Source organism: Vombatus ursinus, unplaced genomic scaffold (genome assembly GCF_900497805.2).
Source record: "Vombatus ursinus unplaced genomic scaffold, bare-nosed wombat genome assembly UNPS02014779.1, whole genome shotgun sequence".
NCBI classification, from domain to species: Eukaryota; Metazoa; Chordata; class Mammalia; order Diprotodontia; family Vombatidae; genus Vombatus; species Vombatus ursinus.
The window spans coordinates 36,953,870-36,978,899 of record NW_020954557.1 but is presented as its reverse complement, the minus strand read 5'-3'; the positions used below and the strand labels follow the sequence as shown (position 1 = coordinate 36,978,899).

The following is a 25,030-nucleotide window of genomic DNA, read 5'->3' as shown; positions in this document are numbered from 1 at the left end:
TTTTTGGGGAGAGCCACACGTACTTTCTTTTCTGGGATAACTTCTTGGGGAACTTCAGGCACTTTAAAGATATTAGTATTTTGAAAACTTAGAAGTTATGAGACTTAATAGAAACATAAGAAAATTTTCAGTAACAGAAGATGACATTTTTTTTTCTCTTAGATTGACTAGACTGGTGATTATACCTTTAACAGGTGGGGTTTCTGGTTTGGGGGGAACAGCAATGGGTATTTTCTTTTCACAGACAGCTTTTTGGGTAACTTCAAACATTTTAAAGATATTAGTATTTTTTATTCTTGGGAATTAGGGAATTCAACATAGACTTCAGAATATTTTCAGTAACAGAAGACAAGACATTCTTCTTTCCAAATAACTTGACAGGTGACATATACCTTTAGCAGGTGGAGCTTCTGGTTTGGGGGGGACAGCCACAGGCATTTTCTTCTCAGGGATCACTTCTTTGGGGGCTTCAGGCACTTTGAAGATATTAGTAATTTTACACTTAGGAGTTAGACATAATACGTACACAGTAACACTAATGTTGAAAGATAGTGGGGTTTCCCCCTCAAAATTCATTGGGTTGGAGCATATACCTTGCACTGGTTTTACTTCTGGCTTTTGAAGTTCTTTTCTTTCAGGGACAGCTTCTGGGGTAGCTTCAGGCACTTTAAAAATATTATTTTTATTTTTAGGGGTTATGAGAAACCAGTAGAAACAATAACTATATCCATAAACCCAGTTATTTTGAAGATGAAAAAGAATTTGGTCCACCCATAATATGACTGGTAATAATGTATTTATTTAAATGTAATTATTTAAAATATATTTAGGTGGTGACCATTCTTGCTTTTCGGGGACTGCCACAGTCATTTTCTTTTCAGGGGTATCTTTGGGATATTCAGGCACTTAAAAGATATTAGTGTTTTTATGCTTAGCAACTATGAAAAGCAGTTAAACACATTCATCAGAGTTACACATCACACTAATTTTCAAGAATAGTTTTTTTTTCCTTTCTCTAACCCAAATTGGTGATATATACTAAATTGGTGATACTCTAACCCTAGTTGGTGATATGTACCTTTAACAGGCAAGGTTACTGGTTCTTTGGTGATATGATTAGGCATTCTTTTCAGGGAGAGTTTTCTTGGTCACCCCAGGTACTTAAAATATTAATTTTTATTTCAGAAATCATAAAGAGTATAGAAAATTATACCAGAACAAATACATCTTATACTGGCTTGTAAGTCCTTAAGACTACAAGGAATGTTTTTCATTTCAGAATCTGGTGAGTAACAGGAGGAAATTCCTATTTTGGATGTTTAGTAACTGTTTGTGCATATCCTGCATGTTCTGGCCTATTCAGAAATGATCAGGGGAAGGACTGACGTATAAAATCTAGGAATTGACTACCTCTTATATTCGCTGTGATATAATTTGCTTTAAGAGAGCTAGCGTGGTATGGTGACTGGAGGACTAGCCTTTGCATCAGGAAGGCTTCAAGCCCTGCTTGATCATTCAAATTATGTGAGTACATGAAAATCACTTAACGTTTCAGTGCCTTAGGCAGGTTTCTAAGCTGCTAAGATATTGATGAGTTGATGCTCTGGAGAGAGGGAATATCCACAATGGGAATTCCTTAAGGTGATAAAGTCTGATAAAATCACAGATATGAACTATGAAAAAAAATCCACTTGCCTTAACATGAAATATCTTTTCTTTCTAATTTATTTATTATTTTAGCTATTTAATTTGAGGGGAATGACACAGACTAGTGTGTCATCTGGGACTTCTTTTTGTACTTCAGATACTTTGAAAGGGATAAATATTTTACATTAAGGATAGATAAGGAAAGGGACAGCTAGGTGGTACAGAGCACCAAGTCTGGAGTCAGGAAGATCTGAGTTCAAATATGGCCTCAGACCCTTATTAGGTGTGTGACCCTGGATAAGTCAGTTAACCTTTGTTTGCCTCAGTTCCTCATCTGTAAAATGGGGACACACTGGAGAAGGAAATAGCAAAGCACTCCAGTATCTTTGCCAAGAAAATATCATGGACAAAGTACGTGGGGTCATATAGTAATGGACACAGCTGAACAACTGATCAACAATAAAAAAATATAAAGACTATAAAACAGAGAAAACACTTTTAAGACTTCCAGATACTCTTTTTATTACAGAGTTTACTCAATAATATAAGAAAATTACTATTATGGATGTTTTTAAATAGTTTTATATATTCTGGTGTGTTTTACATAGTTTTAAAGGAAAGGACTGACCTGTTTAAAAATAGAGGTTGTGGGACAAAAAAAAAGTAAGGGGATAGAATTGACCTGTAGCTTTAATAGGCTCCTGTTCTGTATAGTATTCTGGAAGGATATCAAGTATGACTAAAACAATTAGGATAATAATAGTTGATTAATCATTGCCCTCAGGCTACTCTCTAAGATGGTAAATCATACAGCAAGTACAGATGGGGATTTCATCTCGAGTTCCTTTTAGTTCAGTGCGGATTAGAATGAACAGTGTATCAATGATATCATAGGTGCAATATATAAAATAAATAGAAAGTATATCATATCAGTGAGTCTTAGGACTTTAAGAGCTAGAAAAGACCTCAGGGAACATCTAGTCCAAATCTTTAATTTTACGGAAGAGGAAACTGAGAAAGGTTAAGTGATTTATTCAAGGTCACATAGGTTAGAACCTAATAGAAGCAGGGGTTCTCTGAACCAGGGTGCTCTAACACTGGAGCCAGTATTCTCTTTCCTGGACTACATTTGCATCTAATAATATTTCTACACTATTCCTATTGTAGAAAATCACTTAATTCATATTTTTGTTTTTAATAGTGCTTATTGTGGACCCCAAAAAGCAATTATAATTGACTCATACTAAATTTCTGGAATTTCCATATTACCTATGCTTGTGGGAAGTTGATGCTCAGTTGAGGTCCATAAGAGGACCCCAGTACCATTAGGTGGTAACCACCCTGAACTTCAATTCAAAGTTTTCTGTCTCAAAGAAGATGTGTTTAGCCAATTTAACCAGATTTTACTGTCACTAAATGAAGCAGTTTCTGTTCTGGGAGGAAAAACATTTGGTACTTTTTCCGTTAAAGATTCTATCTTTTGACACTTGTAATATTCTAATGATATCAATGGCCTTACTTTTGGAAGTCATAAGCATAAAAGGAAAATCTTATACCCTAAGCAATTTTCCATTGAAAAAGATCAATATTCTTTTCTACCCTGTAGTGTAAATTCTGATTACTAGAGATCTGTACCTTGTGGAACTTTTGGTTTGGTGAAAACATTTCTCCTTTGAAACCCTGGTGATTTTAAAGATATTAGTATTTTTACATTAGGCATCACAGATAAATGGAATGCATCTTTAAGCACACTTAGACAAGTAGCTTTCCAGAGCACAAGACGAGAAAGGTTTTTTCTCCTGGCTGGAACGAATGAGGAATGATACCTGGTGCTGGGGGCCCCTCCCTCTTAGGACTAGCAGGAAATGCTTCTTCTGGAGCACTTTTCTTGGAGACCTCAGGCACTTTAAAGATATTAGTATTTTTAGATTTAGAAATTTCAGAGATATACTGAACGGGGACACATGCTACATGTACACCATACATTTTTTAAAACAAAATATAAGGTGGAATTTTATTCTCAGGATTTATACCTTGTGCTGAAGGAGCTTCTGGCTTTGGGGGCAAATGTGTAGGCAGTTTCTGTTCTGGAACAGCTTTCTTGTATACACCAGGTGCTTTAAAGATATTAGTAGTTTAGCATTTAGTAGGTGTAAAAATGTAGAAAAATAGTAAATGTGTTTCTCTAGACTATGGAAAAAGTTGTTTCTTCACAATTTGATCATTTACAGATACCTTCTGTTGGAAGTCGCCCTGTTATTTTAGGAATAGGCTCCAATATCTCCTCTTCTTGGATGAATTTTCGGGGTACACTGGGCTCTTTAAAGATATTAGTATATTGAGACAATGTTAACATTTAGTAGTTAAGAAGACAGAGAAAATACTATTCAAATAGACACAGCATGTAATTTTTGAGTCTTGAAATCAAAGATCTTCTGGATTTGATGTTGGTGAAATGTATCTTTCTCAGACAGAGCTCCTTTCTTTTTAGGAAGGGTCACAGAGATTTTCTCTTCTAGGATGGCTTTCTTGGGCAGCTCAGGCACTTAAAAGATATTAGTAAGTTAGGAATGATGAAGAGAAATGGGAAATATCAAGCTTTCAGGATCAAAGACAACCTTTCTTCAGATTTAGATCATGGCTGACGTCTACCTGTACTGGGTTAGGATCCCTTACTCTTAGAAGTACAACAGACACAGGTTCTTTTTCTTTCTGGACCAATTCTTTGGGCTCTTCAGGTACTTAAAAAGATATTAGTTTTTATACATTTAGAGGAGTTTCAAAGATAGAAAAGGAACAGTAATAATAATGACATGACACGAGACACACATTAATCACTAAAATTAAAGGTGGTTAAAATAATAAGAATAGATTTAGAATGTGAGAATGCAATCTGTGGTCCTTTGCTCATCAAAATATTGAATCTATGAGTTTGGGGTAAACTCTTTTCAATTCTGTTAAAAACTCCCCATTCCCCATTATATTTTGGTATTCTAATGAATCAACCTAGTGGCTAGGGACCTGATAGTTCTCCATTCTACTCTGCCCCTAACAAATTGCTTTTGAATCATAATTGCCACTAGTATAATTCCTTGCTTGTCTCAGTGCATAGGCAACAATTGAGAGTTTAGGGATTCTCCTGGGTTTGTCAGATATAAATGAAGGTGAACCTCTGGTATCTTTCTTCATCTTTTATACTTCATGTTACTTGGAGTTCTACAAATTAAGATATATACAAAAGTAAACCTCTGAGTTTTTAGAAATCACTATAGGTCTTTTCTGGGATAGCTTCCTAGGTCTCAGGGATTTCAAAGATATTAGTAGTTTTATTGTTGTGAATTTGTTCAAGAATAAATATAATGTATTAAGAATTTTAAGGATGAGGGAAATACAAAGTTTGTAAAGGCACAGACACACACACGTACACTTATTCTTTCTAAACTATATACTCAATTACATTCTCAGACAGATAAACAAAGAACAATTATTTCACCATTGTGAAAGAAGTCATAGATACCTTTAGCAGGTGGTTCCTCTGCTTTTTTAGGAACCGCAACTGGAACTTTCACTTCTGGAACAACTTTCTTTGGTACTTCAGGCACTTTAAAGATATTAGGTTTTTTTAAAAAGAATTATTTTTGAGAATTCAAAAATTGCACATAAAATATCAAGAGAAAATAAAGAGACATTTAACAAGGGATATCCATATGTAGATTTGCTTAGTAATTCCTTGATTTGTGTATGTTAACATTCTGACCATGTTGTATTTTTCTATTATCTTTTATAGGATACTCATTTGTAGTACTTAGTAGCAAACTTTTCCAAAGGAAATTGTTTTGGTAGGAAGAAGAGCATATCTTCTATCAATACTTAATATTAATATTATCAGATTAATTATTATATTAATTAACATCAGATTATTAACATAACCAGATAATATTAATATCAGATTAACTATTGCTTTCATAGTCTCTATTTCCTAGGAAATGAAGCAAGGTAGGAATAAGCATTTTTTTTTTGGTGGGGCAATTGGGGTTAAGTGACTTGCCTAGGGTCACACAGCTAGTGAGTATTATGTGTCTGAGGCCTGATTTAAACTCAGGTCCTCCTGACTCCAGGGCCAGTGCCAGGCAATGTACTAAGTGCTTTTTTTTTTTTTTTTTACAAATATTTCATTTGCTCTTCACAACAACATTGTGAGGTAAGTAATATTATAGTCATTTTACAAATGAGGAAACTGAGGCAAACAGAGGTTAAATGACTTACCCAGGGTCACACAGTTTATGTGTCTAAGTCCAGATTTCAACTCAGGCCTTCTTTTGACTCTACTGCCCAACCAGTTGCCTTTGGATCTAGTCACCCACCATTACCCACCTGCCCCTACCAGATCCCAACTTTTTTAACCTGCCCTTAGAGGGCAGTATAGTGAAAAGGGTGCTGGATTCAAATTCTGCTTCTAACGCTTAATATCTCTGTGACCCTCAGGCAAGTCACTTTCCTTCCTGGGCTTCAACTGGAAAAATGATGGAGTTGGACTATTAGAGTTGGACTATTAGGGGAACCTGCAGCCTCAAGGCTACATGTGGCCTTCTGGGTCCTCAAGTACAGCCCATTTCTCAGAACGAGCACAGAACATAATAAGACAATTTGTTCTGTAAACCTTTAAGGCCACACCCAAGGACCTAGAAGGCCATATATAGTCTCGAGGCCACAGGCTCCCCTCTCCTGGACTAGATGGTCCTTGAGGTCCTTTCCTGCTCTGTATCTAATTCTATAGCGTAAGCATGTTATACAATATGAAATTAAGCTTAGTTTCAAAGCCATCCTCTCACACATGATGACCTACAGAAAGAAGAGCAGTCTACCTCTCTTCTCCCCATGAATTGAAAAAAATGTCATTTATATTTCAGATAAAAGAAAGACAAAGAACAAAAGACTTGGAGAATGTCCCTGCCATACAATATAAGGACAGTGTGTACCTTTAGGTGGAGGAGGGGCTTCAGGTTCCTCTGGAACAGGCATCTTCTTTTCTGGAATGATTTTCTTGGGCACCTCAGGCACTTTAAAGACAATAATTTTTTCTTAATTTTCCAAATTATAAAGATTTGTAAACAAACAAGACAAAAGAAGTAAAAAGACATAGATCGAAGCATTGCTAAAAAGTAGGACAGTGCAGACTTAACTTCATCACACACATCACAATGATTGCTATGGCTGAATTTTGACAGTAAATATAAAACCATAAAAGCCAAGGGAATCTTTCATTTTTAGAACAAGCAAACCAGTTATTTATTTGACAAAAATTAAATGAGCAATGTACCTTTAGGAGGTGGTACTTCTCGCTTTTTTGGTGGAGTAATTTGCACTTTCTCTTCTGTGATAACTTTCTTGGTCACTTTGGGCACTTTAAAGATATTAGTTTAAGTTGGAAAATTTTTAAGAGACATATGAAACATTAACAGAACACAGACATCAAATAATATTAACAATGTTATAGATAAAAGACAGACATGAATTTGTGACATATGGGCATGCCTGAGTAAAGAATTAATCTCAACAGAAGGGAATTGGGAATCACCAGGATGTTGGTAAAGATTTAAGCCTTTAGTTTGTGTTATTTTGAGAGTCTTGGGTAGATCAACTGATATTTTCTTTACAGTAAAAACTTCCTCAGGGATTTCACTTTAAAGAAATTAGTTGGAAAAAAAATTTTAAAAAAAGAAATTAGTTGGTTTTAGAAATTTCAAAAATACAGAACATAGAAAGAAAGCACAAAACAGAACATAAAATCATAAAGCAACAAAGGTCCTAACTTTACATGCATGTTGTACTACAAGATTAAATAAGAAGAATTTTTTAATAAATGAAAAACCTTTTGCTGGTGTCTCTTTTCTAGGTACAATGGTAGGTTGTTTTTTGGGAGGGATGACTTTCTCAGCAATTTTAGGTCCTTGAAAGATATTAGGGTTTGTTTTGATTTTGTTTAGAACGTTTAAATCCTGAAAAAAATCTCACAATACTACACGATACTTATCCAAAAGGTGATGTTGGGGAAACATAATAAAACATTTTTCACTTAAATTAATAGTGATTCATTTTTGTACATGCTTTGAACCTCAATGCTTTATAAGCCTTTCATTTGTACCAAGAGAATATGAGATTTATGGTGGCAGAGCATGTTTAAATTTTGTCTTCATATTCTTAGCACCTGGAATAGTGTCTTGCACTTAGTAGACACATAATAAATATTTGTTAAACTGAATTAAATATCCATGACTCTCTGGTCTACATAATGGCAGACATGTATTAATTTTCTTATATTTAATGTACCACACAATTTTTCTAGAAGGACCAAATGGATACTACATTTCAATATCTTTGGCTCTTATTTCTTCCTGGTTCAAGGAACTGGTCTGCCTAATAGAAATTTGTGTTTATATATGTATTTCAATGTCTTTTTAAGTGGTTTTAAAGAAAAAATAAACAATAAAAAGATACAATATTCTGATGCTATCTTTAGGCAATGTCTACACAAGACTATAATAACCAGTGGAAACATTAGTTAAGAAATGAACTGTTTCACCTTTATGTTGGATTGTTTTTTCTTCTGCTGAACTAATTAGTTCTTTGACTGCCCTAACTAGTTATTTTGAGATTGGTAGCAACTTTTAGTTGCATTCAAAAATGATTAGTAGCTCCTAATTTAATAAAGCTGACTCAACAAATTGATAAGGATCAAATGTTTTCATCTTTACTTTAGAAAGCAAACTTGGATTGAGATGTTTCTGGGAAATTAATATCTAATTCATTCCAATAGGTAAGCCAAAGAATTAAAATTTTCCTGATTCTCTTGCAGAAATGATATTAAGGTATAAGCATGTAATCCAAAGGGAGACTATGGTTTATTGTTGCTGTTGTTGTTTTTTGTTGTTGTTGTTGCTTTTTGGTGAGGCAATTGAGATTAAGTGACCTGCCCAGGGTCACACAGTTAGTAAGTGGGAGCCTATGGTTTTAAAGAAAGTTAGTGACAGAAGGATGTGAAAAGTGTGAAAAACTGGAGGACGCCGTATACCTTTCCCAGGAGGCGTGGGCTTGACAGTCACTTCCACGTCTTTGACTTCAATTACTTCTTTGACTCTATAGACTTCTTCAACTTCCAGGACTTCTTCTTCTTCTCTATGTTCTTCTTCAACATGAAAGTACTCCTCCTGCTCCTCCTCTTCCTCCTCAAAGAACTCCTCTACTTCTTTAGCCTGGATCATTTCTTCAATTTCGTGTTCTATTTCCAGCACTTCTTGTACTATTTCTTGTTTGTGGAAGACGACTGATACTTTTTCTTCTTGGATGGTTTTCTTTGCGGTTGTCTCCACTTTAAGAGGTTGGAAGTGGTATATAAAAGACGAGGGTGAAAGTTTACAAAGAAACGTTACAAGAAACATGAAAAAAGTTACTTGGGAAACAAACACACTATACATCCAAAACAAAGCTTGTAATAAGAGTTGTTGTTGTACCTTTGGTAGGGGCAACCACCTCCTTTTTAGGTAGAAGAACCTTCTTTTCTGGGACTTTCTTGGGTACTTCAGGCACTTTAAAGATAGAGTATTCATTTTTTTAAAGAATGTTAAAACATTAAGATGAACCTAGTAATATAAAGCAAGGTCATATACATCATGGAACTAAAGAGGAATAGCACACGGAGACTCAGGGACAACACAAATGCTTATTGAAGAAAAGATGAAGATCAAGGGCATTATTTAATAAGCCAAAGAGAAGAAGATATACCTTTAGCTGGAGGAGGCTCTTTTTTCTGAATAACAGGTATTTTTTCTTCAGGTACAGGTTTCTTTGGCACTTTAAAGATATTAGGATTTTCTTTTAGTAATTTTACAATGATGACATTTCAAAATAAATATAAAACAAAAATAACAGAAAACAAAGAATATACTTATAACTGAAAATTACAGAAATAATGTTGTGGGATGTTAGATATGAGGTACTGTTTTCAAGTTAAACAGAGACCTTTGCTCCATATCACTATTCTGGGTTGATCAAATTCAGGCTCAAAAAATTTTTTTTTATAAACTTCTTTAAAAGGACCTGTGCTAATAACACTTTACTAATAACAGAATTCACTCATGTAGGATCTGCTTCAGTAATCCTTAATGAAGAAAACCCTGTTTGAAGTAATCATTGTCAAATATTAATTTGGAGCTCACATGTGTACAATGTTCTTTAGGGAACTATTGCACTATGATTTTTTTTTAAATCAAGAAAAGGACTATATAATTAGGATATATAGAGGCAGATTTTTTTTTCTCCTGTTGGATAATTTAAGGTGGTTTTGGAATAGAGAAGGGACATTGGGCCTCATTCCTTATTAATGGAACATTGGACAGAAGATTATGAAGTCCTCTAATGATTTATACTACTAAATCACTCTCTCTGAAAGTCAGCTGCCAAAAATTAGAAGGATTTTTTTAGAGTGGCTAGTAGAGGGAGGAATGCATAGCAGTATCTGATAGAAGAATTTCAGTGGAAATCTATACTTTTCCTTCAGGCCATGGAATAAACTACTTCATCTTTCTGAGCCAATGAAAGAAGAGAATATTTGGGATAGAATCATGGAGAAGAATTTAGGTTAGAAAGGAAACACATACTCAGGTATTTTCATGAAGAAATTGATGAAGTAAAATGTGAATGCCGGTAATATCACTAATAATTATCCTTATGTTGAAAAAGTAAAATAAATGTATGGAAAAATGAATATTTGTATGGCTGTTATTGTGTCAGTCACAACTTTGCCATTTAAGTGATTGTGTGGATGCCAAGTTTGTTTTCATTTTTATGATATTGGTTATACCTTTAACTGGTGAAGGCTTCTCTTTTTTAAGAGCAACAGCAGGTGCTTCAGGCACGGCTTTCTTAACCACCTCAGGCACTTGAAAGATATTTGAAGAGTAATTAAAGACTTTTATGCAGAACACAGAACAAAAACAACAACACTACAGTAATAAATAAAAACCACACAGAACTTTGAAGTTAAAAGATGTTGGGCATCTAATGATTCTTTGACTTAAACTTTGACTTTCAAAGTGTATTAAAATACTATGTGCTCTAAAATATAAGCAGAGGCTAAAATGCAATTACAGAGTTCATTTCAAGAATAATGGCTTGAGTTGAAATACAAGAATCCATTTTGCTCAAAAGTTGATTTCTCAAATTCCGTTTTTAAGGGAAAAAGAAGGAATGAGAACTAGGATAAAATATGAATGTGTAACCCTGTCAATAGAAAATGTCAACTGAAAGAGGGGGAAAGCATTCCATCTCTCACAATAATTTATATTTGAACAAATAGCTATAATTAGAATGAAACAAAGAGCACTTCAACCATTCAATTAGATAGTTTCAACTTTTAGCAACCATCTTTTACCAACTAGAATTCACCAAAAAAATTCAGAAAGCCTCCAAGGTTTGAATATATACTGAGAAAGACCAGAGGCCTGAGGGTATTTAAAGAATCCAATTCTCATATAACATGGATGTACCTATGGGTGGTGAAACTTCCTCAACCTCCTCTATGATAGGAACTTCTTCAGGTATTTCTTCCTCTGGAAGAATTTCCTCAGGTTCTTCAGGCACTTAAAAATATTAGTGGTTTTGTGAGTTATTTTGATAATTTAATGACTATGTGACTAAAAACGATAACACAAAACACATCTTAATGTTGAACATACAATTGACTGGTACACACCAGGTAAGCATACACCAACCATAAAATTTTTTTTTTAAATCATTAGCCTTTTACAAATTGTATGAGCCTTGCCAAATCATAGAATATCGGGGCTAGAAGAGGGCTGAGACACAATCTAGCCAACCACTTCATTTTACAGATGAGGAAAACAAGTCCAGATTATTTGAATAGTTTGAGAGATGACGAGGAATGGTGCAAAGAACACTGTATGTGGAGTAAGGAAAGACCAAAGTTCAGATTCTGGTTCCAAGACTTACTAGCTAGATGGCCATGGGCAAATCATTTGATTCCTCTAAAAGCCTCAAGCACCTCATATGTAATGGTTTGGTACTCGCTGTCCTGGTGTCCTCTCTCTTTTTCCCTCTCCCTGCCTCTTAAAATCCCCAGCTTCTTCAAGACTCAACTCAATTGCCTAATTCCCCAGGAGGCCTTACCTGGTGTTTGCTAGTGCTTTTCCTTCTAAGCTTACCTCATTTCTACTTTGTGTGTATCTTGTATGTTATACATTAGAATGCAAACTCCTTGAGGGCAGGAATTATTGTTTTTTTTTTTCTTTTTATCTCCAGCATTGAGTACAGTTCTTGGCATATATTAAGTGCTTAATAAATACTTGTTAATTGACTGATTAAAATAGGTATAATAATACTTTTACTATCTACTCACAAGCTTGACATGAAGAAAAATGCTTTTTAAACCTGACAACAGTACATAAATGTGAACTCTCATTTTTGTTATTGTATTAAGTTGTATACAGTCGAAGAATTTGAACTATATTTGGGATCTTCTCCCAGCCTAGTCCTTTTTCTACCATATCACAATGGTCTCTATTTAGTGAATCCTACACCTTATTAGTGTGGCTTATGTCTATTCAGGGCAGCTAGGTGATGCAGTGGATATCGGGCAGGGCCTGGAGTTGAGTTCAAATCTGGCCTCAGACACTTACTAGCTATGTGACCCTGGGTAAGTCACTTAATCCTGCTTGCCTCAGTTTCCTCATCTGTAAAATGAGCTGGAGAAAGAAATGGCAAACCACTGCAGTATCTGTACCAAGAAAACCCCAAATGGGGTCAAGAAGAGTCAGACATGACTGAAACAACTGAACAACACCAACAAAATATGCCAATTCATAGATAAACATATAACAAATATGGAATTCCACTTCAAACAGCTCACAGACAAAACTAAACAAAAAAAGAGAATGGTCTTCAAAATTTTTAGACCTACTATAACCCTTCTTTTAGGTGAATAAGAGTTTTTTTTTGTTTGTTTTTTGGACCTGGATAGATAGGCCAGTGCCGATTTTCATACATATGAACACAAAATATGAATGCAGTTTGCCAAATATCAGAGAAATGAAGAAGACAGAAACATTGACAAATTATATCTCTCTATATGGTTGGGAACTTATCTACCTTCAGCTGGTGGGACTTCTTCCTCTTGAGGGAGAGCAGGTGGTAGTCTCTCTTCCACTTTCTTAGGTACCTCAGGAACTTTAAAGATATTAGTTGCTTTTAGGAACTTTAGTGTACTTACAACACAGCAAGAACAAAAGAAACACAAAAGGGGCAAGTTTCTGATTTTTCATTGCAAGAAGGAGGGAATAAGAACAGACACATACGTGATGGGACAATAACCTTTCAATGAATGGGTTAGTAAGTTTTTTTTTTTAAAGAAAGAGTTTTATGTTACAAAACTATAAATCTATTCAAGAGGTTATCTACCTTTTGGTGCGGGGGCTTCTACTTTTTTGGGAACACGTACTTCAGGAACTGGTTTCTTAGTCACTTCTGGTACTTTAAAGATATTTGGATTTAGCATTTTTTATTTTGGGGGCGGACCCACCAACCACAAAGTCAACATAATCACAAAAGAAGACACCAAATACAAACTCCATATATAAACATAAATGCCACTCAAGAAACATACATTTTGACATTTATGACAAGTGAAAGATATGAGCAAAGTTGCATTAGTTACATATAATCACAGCTAGCTAGTCTAGGGGGTGAAGTACCTTTGGCTGGGGGGGGCTCCACCTTCTTAGGAACAGGGGTGGGGACTTTCTTCTCAGGCACAGGTTTCTTAGGCACCTCTGGTACTTTAAAGAGATTATTTATTTTAAGAGTTCATTTCAGACACCAAAAGACAATAAATACATAGTAATGTTAAACTGGGTTAGAACAAAAATATAGACACATGGGTGACATTGATTTTACTGTTGATGGAAAGAATGGAACAATAAACTTTAATCTGTTTACAAGCTGAAGTACCTTTGGGTGGAGGGACCTCTTCTTTCTTGGGAATGGGCACCTTTTTCTCAGCCACTTTCTTCTTTGGCACCTCAGGCACTTTAAAGACATCATTCCATGACAAAAATTTCATTTTGAGTTGAAAAGACAAATCATAAAGAACAAGAATGCATATGAGACATACAGTATAAGGACAATGACCCCTTATCAAAACCCACCCTAGCTGTCTCCTACCCCCCAACTCCAGACACAAACAAACATAAGGAAAGACAGCACTCTAGTAAAGAACATGATGGGAATGACCAGTTCTGAACATTATGGTGGAATTAGGCTTTGGAGTCTGATCTGGGCAGCAGTCCACTTGATTTTTAGATAGCAAATATGGTTAAACCATTTAATTGGTATTAGTACTCAGCAAACATCTACATCATATCCCTGACTTAACATCTCTATATAGGTAGCCAGGTAGCATTAGATTTAATAAATCTTTTTTTCTCTTGATGTCACTATGGCTAATTAATCCTCCTGCTACTCCAAAAAGAGTAGCAGTGGGTGCTGTTGAAACTGTAGCAAGAAACATTATTGAACTGCAAAGCAAAGGAATATGGACTTCACTCCACATAGTGATTTCCCTCCATTCTCCTGTCAAGATAATCTATGCTCTTGGAAGGCGGGGATTATTTTGTTTTCATCTTTGTATTTGCAGGATTTCACACACTTCCTTGCACAGAGTAGGTACTTAATAAATGGTTGTCAAATGACCATATTTAGGGAATTTAACTCTTAATGGTAGCTGCAACTATGCATGTATACACATATGTTGATGTATACACATGTAATCTATATGTAATCCATTGAGAGATTTCATTTATCAGTATATATTGTTGTTGCTCAGTGTTATCTTTATCCAAGACTGGGGACTTTTTCTTTTTTGATATTTTAAAGACACCATGGTTCAGTATAGTTTATGATGAATGATGAAGTTCTGGCAGATCTTTTTTTTTTCCTTCAATTTTATAGGGTTAATTAGCCTAGGCACCACGTAATCTTCACATACTTAGAGGAACTTTCAATTAAAAGATCAAAAAGGCAGTGGACATAGAGTACTGGGGCCAGAGAAAGATCTCAATTCAAATCTGGCCTGGAGCACTTACTAGCCACTTGGACAAGTCACTTAATCTCTCTCAGTCCCAGTTTCCCCAACTGGAAAATTAGGATTATAGCACTCACCTCCTAGGGTTGTTGTGAAGATCAAATGAGATAATATTTGACAAGTGCTTAGCAGAGTACCTGGCATACTACATAAATGCTAGCTATTATTATTAAGCATCATTAGAATTTATAGTGATATGGGCTCCTGCTGCCACTTAAGCTCATTTTTTTCATTTTTGAGCAACATAACACAACCAACAAAAAGAAATAATCTGAATTCAGTGCATCTTAATGCAGTTTTTTTTTTTTGCCTAGGCAATGGGATTAAGTGACTTGCCCACAGTCACACAGCTTGTGTCAAGTATTTGGTCTGAGGTCGAATTTGAACTCAGGTCCTCCAGACTCCAGGGCCAGTGCTCTATCCATTGTGCCACTTAGCTGCCCCTTAATGAAGTTTTAAAAGCAAAACTGGGGATGCCCTAACTGAATTTCATAAATAGTTGGTTTCCTCAAACCCAGTTCCATCATAACTGTTCTGGAAAGAAGTGTGAATGAAAGCTATAAGATAAGGAACACTCTCTTGGGCTTGTTATACCTTTGGCTGGTGGAGCTTCCACTTTTTTAGGGGCAGGGACAGGGACTTTCTTCTCTGGTACAGGTTTCTTAGGCACCTCAGGCACTTAAAAACATTATATTTAAATAAATTAAAAACCACATTCGAAGGACACATTACAGAAAAAAAAAACCACATAAGCACAGAACTTCCAAAAATGTGTCAAAGAATTTTCAAGAGTAAAACAACACAAAAATACAGAGGAGACGTGACATAGATGACAGAGAGAGAAGAATTGAGTTGATGACAATGTTTTGAAGAACTTCAAAGGAGAGCTGTTATACCTGGTACATGCACAGGTATTTCTGGTTTCACTTCTTCCTCAGGTGCAATTTCTTCTTCTTCAAATGGAACTTCCTCCTCCTCTTCCTCAGGGGGAAGTTCTTCTTCCTCCTCCTCTTCCTCAGGGGGAATTTCTTCCTCCACCAGTGGAACTTCTTCCTCCTCCTCCTCCTCCTCAAAAGGAATTTCCTCTTCTTCAGGGACAATCACAGGAACAGGGACTGGCTCAGGTTTCTTTGGCACTTTAATGACATTATTTGATTGTTTAAAACTTAGTTTATATGGAGAGCAAACCAGAACAGAAGGACAACATGAAGAAGGAAATAACAGACATGATAAAATAGCAAAAAACAATTTCAAAAGAAATTCTATAAAACATTAATTTCAAATAGTGAGACTCATGAAAACAACGCAAAGTTTTCTCCTTGCATAATTCTGTAACGTGCAGAATGATTAATGATTAATGTACCTTTGACTGGAGGAGCTTCCACTTTTTTTGGAACAGGTACTGGTTTTTCTTCAGGGACAACTTTCTTGGGCACCTCTGGCACTTGAAAGATATTATTTGACTTTAAGAATGCATTCTTTTATATTTTCTTTTATATTTTTAAAAATACCAAGAAAGGAGAAGAGTCCAAATGTCTGAACTGTGAAACTTAACATGCATACATAGTTCAGGCAGTATCCCATTCCTTTTAAACACAAAAGGATGGATGTAGATCTGTGTGAGCACATATAAAATATGAGATCTACTCTTTCCTGTATATTTTAATTAGAGAAACAATGTACCTTTGGCTGGTGGAGGCTCCACTTTCTTTGGAACTGGGGTAGGCACCTTCTTCTCTGGTACCGCTTTCTTCTCTGGTACTGCCTTCTTCTCTGGGACAGGTTTTTTAGGTACTTCAGGCACTTAAAAATATTATGTTCAAGTAAACACAGGTCTCTTTAATCGTTTTAGAGAAATTATTTTAATAATTTAATCTTTTTATACCACGTCAAAATAATACATTAAAGTGCAGGGTCATAAACATGTAAAACAAGAGAATAAAGTGGCCACCCCAGTAAGGTAGCTTTTGAAATAAGATAACTTTATTCTTCTTGTGGGAAATGCCATCAAGGAGATTTATGCTTGAAGAGCTAGAAATAAGACCCTCACATCTGCATTTTGTTTCATTTTGAAATGGAAAAAAAAAACACTGTAGATATAACACAAATGTATGTACCTTTGGCTGGGGGAGGTTCCACCTTTTTAGGGACAGGTACCGGGACTTTCTCTTCTGGTACAGGTTTCTTGGGTACCTCAGGCACTTTAAAGACAACATGTTAGGTTGAGTATCTCATTTTTTAAAAATACAAAGACATGACAATAGTATAATACACTATTATCTGAAACAGAAACATTGCTTTATTGTAGGCAGAATTAAGAATGACCACAATGATAATGGCTCCCTCCAACAGAGATGAAAACACACTCACACATACTATTTAACATTGACAGGTGAGGAACTCAGTATGTAAAAGCTGGTAAGTGACAGCTTTCACTTATTTTGCTTTAAACATACACATATATAAGTATGTTTACACACTTAACATATACATACATTTAATATTTTAATCAACAGTCAATATTGGTCTACTTAATATATCCATATATGGATTAATTTTAAATAATTAAATATCCAATATGCGATATATTAAATATATCCATATTAAACACACCAACATTATTAACACAGTAACACATCAACAATATATTAATTATTAATAATATATTAATAAAAACAACATATTTAACAAATACATTATTACTACATAACAATATATTTAATAAATATATTAAATAAAATATCAATGTATACGGATATATTAAATATACTTATGTTATAGTAAGAGTTTATTGTAATATTGAAAAGAGGAACAAAACACCAAGCACAAGTACAATCCACAGACAAATTTCATCAGTACAAACACATAAAGTAATCTACTGTGGCCAGTGGGGTAGTTCTTACCTTGGCACTAACACTATAGTTAATTCATAGAGGTCCCTAATAGGACTTAGAGCTAGAAGAGACTTTTACAGATGAGGAAACTGATGCACAGAAAGAGGAACAGTTTAGTTCAAAGCCACAGATGTTGAAAGTGGAAAAGCCAGGATCTGAAGCCCTAATTGAGTCTTTTTTCCATTCATTATTGATAACAAGGGCAGTTTGCCAAAGTGAGCCTTATTGCTCTGCCTGGTAAATCCTAATACAAATCTGTGAATGCATCACAGGTGAATGTACCTTTAGCAGGTGGAGCCTTCTCTTTTTTGGGGACAGGCACAGGCACTTTCTCCTCTGGTTTCTTAGGGACCTCGGGCACTTTAAAGAGATTGTTTTTGTGTTAAGAAACTAATTGCCTAAGCTTCACCAACAACAAAGCACTATTACCCAAGCTCAGTAACAACTACCTATTGACTTAGATTTATAAAAAATTAAGTAAATATAACATAAAGTTTTGAATGAAAGACTGTTCATTACATGCATAAGGTGAGTATGGCCCATAAATGGCTCTACCTTTGGCTGGTGGAACTTCCTTCTTTTTGGGAACAGGGACAGGTTTCTTCTCCTCAACCACAGGTTTCTTTGGTACTTCAGGCACTTTTGAAGATAGGATTTCCATTCAGAAATGTTTATGATGACATATCAAGTATGTAAAATAACAATAGCTACCAAAGAGACAAAGCTAGATAGTTTGTGAAGGGGGTTGTTTTAAGAACAGGGTTTTAATGAGGTGGTAACACTGAGGACTGACTCTCTGTTCCCAGCCCACCAAAGAGAGCTTGGCTTGTCTCTCTTGGCAAAAGAAGCCATATACCTTTGACTGGTACTTCTGGTATCTCTTCTTCCTCAGATACAACTTCTTCCTCAGGAATAAATTCTTCTTCCTCCTCAGGGACATATTCCTCTTCCTCAGGCACAACCTCTTCCTCTGGTTCTATCTCTGGTTCTGGTTCTGGTTCCAGTTCCGGTTCCGGTTCTGGTATCTTAGGTACTTTGGGCACTTTAAAGATACCATTTATAGATTGGACATTTTTCTTTTCAATTACATATCAAACCCAAAGAACTTGAAGTGAAAGGTCCATTTGCATGAGAAGAAATAACAACTTCCCCTCTTTCCCCACAGGGAGACCCACAAGGTATAACTCACTGAACATGAATGTAACACTAAAAAAGATCAGGAAACAAGACAATAAATACTCCCCCCAACATAAAGAAGTGATATTCTCTGCCACTAACAGGTGGTGCTACTTCTTTTTCTTCTTCTCAGGCACTTAAAATCGTAGTCACAAGGAGATTGAATTGCTCAAATTGGGTGACATTAAGTGGTTATGGTGCATGGAGCAGATGCAATTTTATTATAACTGTCTCTTTTACATTAGGTATGTAATCATTCATCTAGAAATGACCTTTTGTTTTCCAAGAAACTGATTCTGAATCTTATAGGTGCCCAAAAAAAGGTCATGAAAATAATGCAGAGAAATTTGAGATAGTTGAAATCAAAATGCAATGTTTCTAACAGCTACACATTATGGATAAGTTTATCATTGCAAATAATGAAATCATTTAAATTCCATGGGGAATATAATTTCACTGTTCATGACAGATGACATTTTCCTGGGAAATTAGATTTTTCTTAGAGAGAAATGTGAACCTTCCTTTCAAGGACAATCATCCCCTCCAAAAAAAACACCCCAAAACAGCTATAGACCTCACTGGGAAAGAAAAATTTCACCCTGAATAGCTGTAAGACTTTTTTTTTTTAACCATTGAAGATAAATTTAAAATACTAAAGGATTATCTCTCTAGGGGTCAACAATAGCCAGAAACTATTTGTTATTTTCCCACTACTTTAACCACAAAGAAAATGTGTAGCTGCAAGCCAAATTTTAAGGTGTGTTTTTTTTTCAAATGAAAGCTTTGATTTAGTATTGCAACATAACTATATATCAGCAGTGGATATTATCTGGTATGGGGCTATTGTCCTTACAAATAACTACTACTATCTACTCTCTTAGAACAGTAACAATTACAAATATCAAAAACATCACGCAAATACCTACAAAACAGTAGACAACAGACATTCTAAGAACCTAGGAATGGATTTACAAAATACAAGATTACAAAATGAAACCCAGCATAAGAAAGACAAACTGAATTTGAAAAGATAGTAAGACATCAAACAGCCCCAGACTGACCGAGGAGATGATTGTACCTTTGACAGGGGGTGCAATCACCGTTTCTTTTTCTCGTTTGGTCACTGCAATATGTATTTTTTCTTCAACGACTTTCTTGGGTGCCGCAGGCACTTTAAAGATAGTAATTGGTAAAGAACATTATAACCAACCACAGAATACAATAGAACACACACAAGTTCACCCCCCCTAAACAATGTAACATAAGAATCAGGATTAAAAAAACACACACTCCATAAAGACATAGAACACAACATGAGGTAGTGGGACCACATTCACAATACATAAAGAAGATGCTTGTGGAGTTCATTCTCATGTCAGGCCAATGTACCTTTGGGTGGTGGAGGTTTGAGTTTCACAGGAACAGGAACAGGCACTTTTTCTTCAGGGATGGTTCTTTTAGGCACTTAAAAATATTAATTTTAAGAGACTTTTAAACCTTTTATGAACCACAAGTACTCAAGAGTAGTGATGACAAAATATTAAGAAGTATAATAAAGATCATGCCTAAACCCACAAATATTTTATAACATATATTTTTCTTACAGAGACACAGAGAACATATGCTTCTTATTTCTTATCTAGCAGGTGTTTTGTGTGACAGATTTTTCCCCCCACTGTACCTTTAGCTGGTGGAGCCTTTGGTTTCCTGGGAACAGGAACTTTCTCTTCAGGAACAGGTTTCTCAGGTTCTTTGAAAGCATAAAACATTGATTTACATAAGAATTTGGGAAAATAACATGAAAAAAAGAAATATTACTCAAATAGAATCATTTTGTCAATTGGTGAAATTCCTTATCTCATTTATAACAGATTTCCAAATCTACCCATATGCTAAATGAAGGAATTGCATGAACAGGCCATGTGGTTACTAGGATAAAGATAAAATCTTCCAAGAAATTTCTAAACAAAAATAGATTGTACTTACTACCTTTCTATTGACTTTAATAAAATATATGAATTACTTTCTATTCAAAATAAAAACTTTACTATAAAACTTAAAGCTTAGGGAGAACAATATTAATAAAACTCTTTATTTCTCTCCCCAACCTTCTCTCTCTCTCTCTCTCTCTCTTCTGCCCCACAGGGTTAACTGTGAACGTGTCAAAAGTCAGTTATAAATTAATTAACTCATAATTTTTCTGGTCAGTCAAGGAATTTCCAAACTTGAAGGATATTAGGCCATTTCATAGTATGAAGGGACTTCTTTTATGGTAGAAGGGAAAGAGAAACCAAAATGAAGTTTAAACTTCCTTCCTATTTGAAGGAACTCAGCTGTATACTTTTCCTTTTTACATAATGTCTGGCCAACAGATAATAGAAAAGTTCCCAGCAGCTGGGTGCACCCAGTGATTTTTCGCTTTGAGACAAATAGTGTTCAGAAGTTTGGGTCGTATTATCATAGATTTATATCTGGAAAAGAGCTGAGAGGTCACCTAATCCTCCATGTTCACAGAAACTGAGAGGATACTGATAACTAAATTCCAAATTATTCTGTAATATTTTACAGAAACTGATAACTGTATCATTTTAAGACTGACAGTGATGGCTATTTTGTGAATAATGGTGAGAGGGAAACGGATATTTTGGAGCCCAAGGCCTGTCTGTCACTTAAGATATTGATAGGATGAAGGTCAAAAGCTGGAACAGAAATATGTGCAAGAGGAAGGATTTGAACTTGAGAGATGATGAAGATACAAGGCCTTTTAAGGCCAAATAATGGAACCTGAAATTTCACTCAGGAATAATGGAATCTGAAATTCTCTGAGAGTTACATAGATCATTCTCATTTTGACAGTAGGAGCTTAATAGATGCTTATTGACTGTTTCTTTTTTCCCCCACTTAACATATATTTATTAATTATGCTTTATATATGTGGTACTTAGTGATCCTATCTGGTCCTTATAGTATCCTAAATTCAGAATTCAGTTGGAACAAGGATAATGTCAAGAATGAAATCAGAGTATTTGAGTTGGAAGGCACCTGAGTGTACCCTTAGTTCAACCTCTTGCCCATTGAAAGAAATTTTTTCTGTAATATCCCCGAGAACCAGTTATCCATTGCCTCCTTGAACATTTCTAGCTTATGACTTTAGGAGGCAGTCTGACAGTGGATCAAGACTGGCTGATTGTTTCAGTCATACCTGTGACTGAAATGTATTCTTCATGCTCTTCATGGACAACCTCATGGTGTTCATACTCATATTCATCATATTCTTCATATTCTTTTGTTGGCTCATATTCTTCATATTCTCCATATTCATATTTCTCATACTCCTCATACTCCTCCTCTTGCACTGCGACAGACACTCTTTCTTCTTCTTGAGTGTAAGTCCATTCTTCTTCAGCTGAGACTGTCACTTCTGGAATAAGATTGACAACAATAGACATTTTACTCACTGAACATTTTATAAACTATTATACAGAGAGAGAAAAGATAGGGATAGGGACTAGATTTTTGATTTTACTGATGTAGAGAAATCCTGGATTGAGGAAACTTTCTCTGTACCAAGCTGGTCAGTATCTTCTCTGTAACCTGACAGTCTTAGTTGACCAAAGCAATGAGAGTTTAACTGATTTTCCCAGGGTTACATAGTCACTATGTGTTAGAAATGGGACTTGAACCCAGGTCTTCCTGGCTTCAAAGTCAGATCTCTGTCCACTACAGTCAAGAGTTGTCAAAGTCAAGGCCAACAAACAAGCCCTAAATCTCCAGAGTGTGGTGGAACTGGATTAAAATGTGATTGGAAAAGATTTAACAAAAAAAATAAAAATACAATGTGACATAGATAATGCTAATTTGTGGTTTTTAAGTCAATATGTAATTGTTTGAGTTTGACACCACTGCCTACCCATGATGCCTCTTAGCTATGTAATTATATTGATACATACTTACACACACTGATTTAAAAATTCCAGTCATTCCCCAGAGTTTCTAATACCATTCATTGTCTCATGATGATGGTATTGCAGACCTCAACCGTTCTTTGATGTTTAACAACATAGCTCCCTCCTTCCAATTGTGATTAAGATGGAATTCAAGACATGAACAATACTTCCTAATACCCACCCAACTTAAGTCAATGAGTCGTTGATGCAGTAGAACAGTTAAACTGGGTGACTAGCAGTCCAAAGAAGTTGGTTTTATACTTCATTTCAATATTTAATCTAAGGGCAAAAGTACCTTTAGTGGGAGGAGGTACCACTCGTTTTGGAACAGCAACGGCTACTTTTTCCTCATGGACGATCTTCTTTTGGGCTTCTGCCACTTTAAAAAGAGTAATAATGAACATTCAATTGCATGATTCAAAGCAAGTATATATGGAGGCATGTTGTATGCAAAAGTCAAGAAGAATCACAGAATGACCCTCATTTAGAATTTTCATATAAGTGGCAGGAAAAATCAAGAATGGCAAGTAGGCATGTACTAATTTCATGCCTTACTCACAAGAGACAGACATCCAAGTTAACAGAGAGGAAGTAAGTTAGTAAATCCAGAGGGTTACAATGTACAGAATCTTTACAACTGTAAACGAATACATTTTCTATCTTTTTCAGACACCTTAAGGGCAAGAGACGTAATTCTGTATACAATAAGTAGCATTTATAAAAGGGTGTTAAGAGGAATCTAAACAGTACAGAAAAATTGAAGTAAAGCATTAGAAACAGATTTGTCTAACTCAGATGAAAGATTTGTTCCCCATCAAACAAGCAAGAGTTCCTTTTGCTTAACTACCATTTTGTGTTAAAATATGAATTATTAAAATATTTCAGGAATTAAATGTCACATAAAAATGTGCCATGAAAAACAAGCACTTAAACCAATAAGTAAATTGTACAGACATGTGACACACATCACTTTAGACAAAAATAATTTCAAGGCAAAAAAAAGTTTTCATCTGTTTTAGGGGGGTTGCATTTTTAAGAAAATGCTGGCATGAACTTCTACATATCAGAAATCTTTGGGAACTCATAATTAAGAATTTGTATCTAGATTTGCATGTCTTTGTTTTTCCAAAGGAATAGTCTCAATTTGAAAGTTACTAATATACAATGCAATGTGCTATGTACTTCTGAAAAAAATATGTACAATTTATGTGGATGTACTAACAACACATGCTTTTAAATATATATAATATGACACACATGTACTCATAGATTTACATATGTGCATGAATGATTGCATAATCTTTCCTTGAATGGGATGGAATTATCTGAATTTCCTTGATTTTCGATACATAGAAGCTTATTTTTATTTCTAAAGGAGCAAATGTACCTTTGATTGGTGGGGCCTCCACTTTTTTAGGTTTGAGTTTGGGTACTTTTTCTTCAGGCTCAGCTCTCTGGGGCTCTTTAGGCACTTTAAAGATAATAGTCACTTTTTAAGAGTTGCTTTCCATTGAATCCACAACAAAAAATGAAAGCATTCACACAATAAAATACGGAAGTATAAAAGACATGGCATTTTCATTGCTCCAACATGGAAACTGATAAGTACTAGCATTGCAAGGGTCATTAGTGATTTTTGGTAAAAGAATAATGAAAGAAAAAGTTTTTGGTGCAATCTAGGGATGAGTGATGTACCTCTGGCTCTTGGAGGCTCCTCTTTTTTAGTTACAGCAACTTGAATTTTTTCTTCTTGGGTAAGTCGCATACGCGTCTCAGTCACTTAAAAGATAATTTTTAGGATTAGGCAACTAGATAACTTGGAATGGAATTTTATATCAATTAGCCTGAAATTATGCTGATTTACAATGCATACACTACAATGATTTAACAAATTACTAATGGTCCATCCAAAGACAAGACAATTATACATCACTGCCATTAATACATGTATACACAAACAAAAAACACACATACACACACATACTTAAGAAATTTGACCCAAATGACAGAAACATGAGAGATAAAAGACAAAACCCAATGTGCAGATTTAGGAGGACAATCTGACTTCATTTACCTTTAGTGGGAGGAGGCTCTTCTATCTTAGGAGCTGGAGGGGCACGTTTTTCTGGGACTGGTTTCTTTGGCACTTCAGGCACTTTAAAGATATTAGGTAATTGGGTTAAATTGAAAGCATGTTAAGCAGACACATACTT

At 35.2% G+C, this 25,030-nt stretch overlaps 1 protein-coding gene across 1 annotated transcript in view; it reads right to left on the bottom strand.

The window, feature by feature from the left end:
* Window positions 1–25,030, bottom strand: part of TTN (titin) — a 325,691-nt gene that overhangs the window by 151,707 nt on the left and 148,954 nt on the right. Inside the window, exons 129-155 of the mRNA XM_027865699.1 lie at window positions 24,892–24,972; window positions 24,513–24,596; window positions 24,205–24,288; window positions 23,113–23,196; window positions 22,073–22,291; window positions 20,552–20,620; window positions 20,260–20,334; window positions 19,949–20,041; window positions 18,551–18,736; window positions 18,250–18,333; window positions 17,977–18,054; window positions 16,918–17,001; window positions 16,566–16,603; window positions 16,484–16,529; window positions 16,164–16,244; window positions 15,710–15,936; window positions 15,417–15,446; window positions 13,669–13,738; window positions 12,811–12,888; window positions 11,193–11,285; window positions 10,508–10,585; window positions 9,430–9,498; window positions 9,130–9,233; window positions 8,720–8,999; window positions 7,520–7,597; window positions 6,627–6,707; window positions 393–476 (exon numbers count right to left, since the gene is read on the bottom strand). Of these exons, the coding sequence (XP_027721500.1) occupies window positions 393–476; window positions 6,627–6,707; window positions 7,520–7,597; window positions 8,720–8,999; window positions 9,130–9,233; window positions 9,430–9,498; window positions 10,508–10,585; window positions 11,193–11,285; window positions 12,811–12,888; window positions 13,669–13,738; window positions 15,417–15,446; window positions 15,710–15,936; window positions 16,164–16,244; window positions 16,484–16,529; window positions 16,566–16,603; window positions 16,918–17,001; window positions 17,977–18,054; window positions 18,250–18,333; window positions 18,551–18,736; window positions 19,949–20,041; window positions 20,260–20,334; window positions 20,552–20,620; window positions 22,073–22,291; window positions 23,113–23,196; window positions 24,205–24,288; window positions 24,513–24,596; window positions 24,892–24,972 (2,658 nt within the window). The remainder of the gene's footprint in view (window positions 1–392; window positions 477–6,626; window positions 6,708–7,519; window positions 7,598–8,719; window positions 9,000–9,129; window positions 9,234–9,429; window positions 9,499–10,507; window positions 10,586–11,192; window positions 11,286–12,810; window positions 12,889–13,668; window positions 13,739–15,416; window positions 15,447–15,709; window positions 15,937–16,163; window positions 16,245–16,483; window positions 16,530–16,565; window positions 16,604–16,917; window positions 17,002–17,976; window positions 18,055–18,249; window positions 18,334–18,550; window positions 18,737–19,948; window positions 20,042–20,259; window positions 20,335–20,551; window positions 20,621–22,072; window positions 22,292–23,112; window positions 23,197–24,204; window positions 24,289–24,512; window positions 24,597–24,891; window positions 24,973–25,030) is intronic.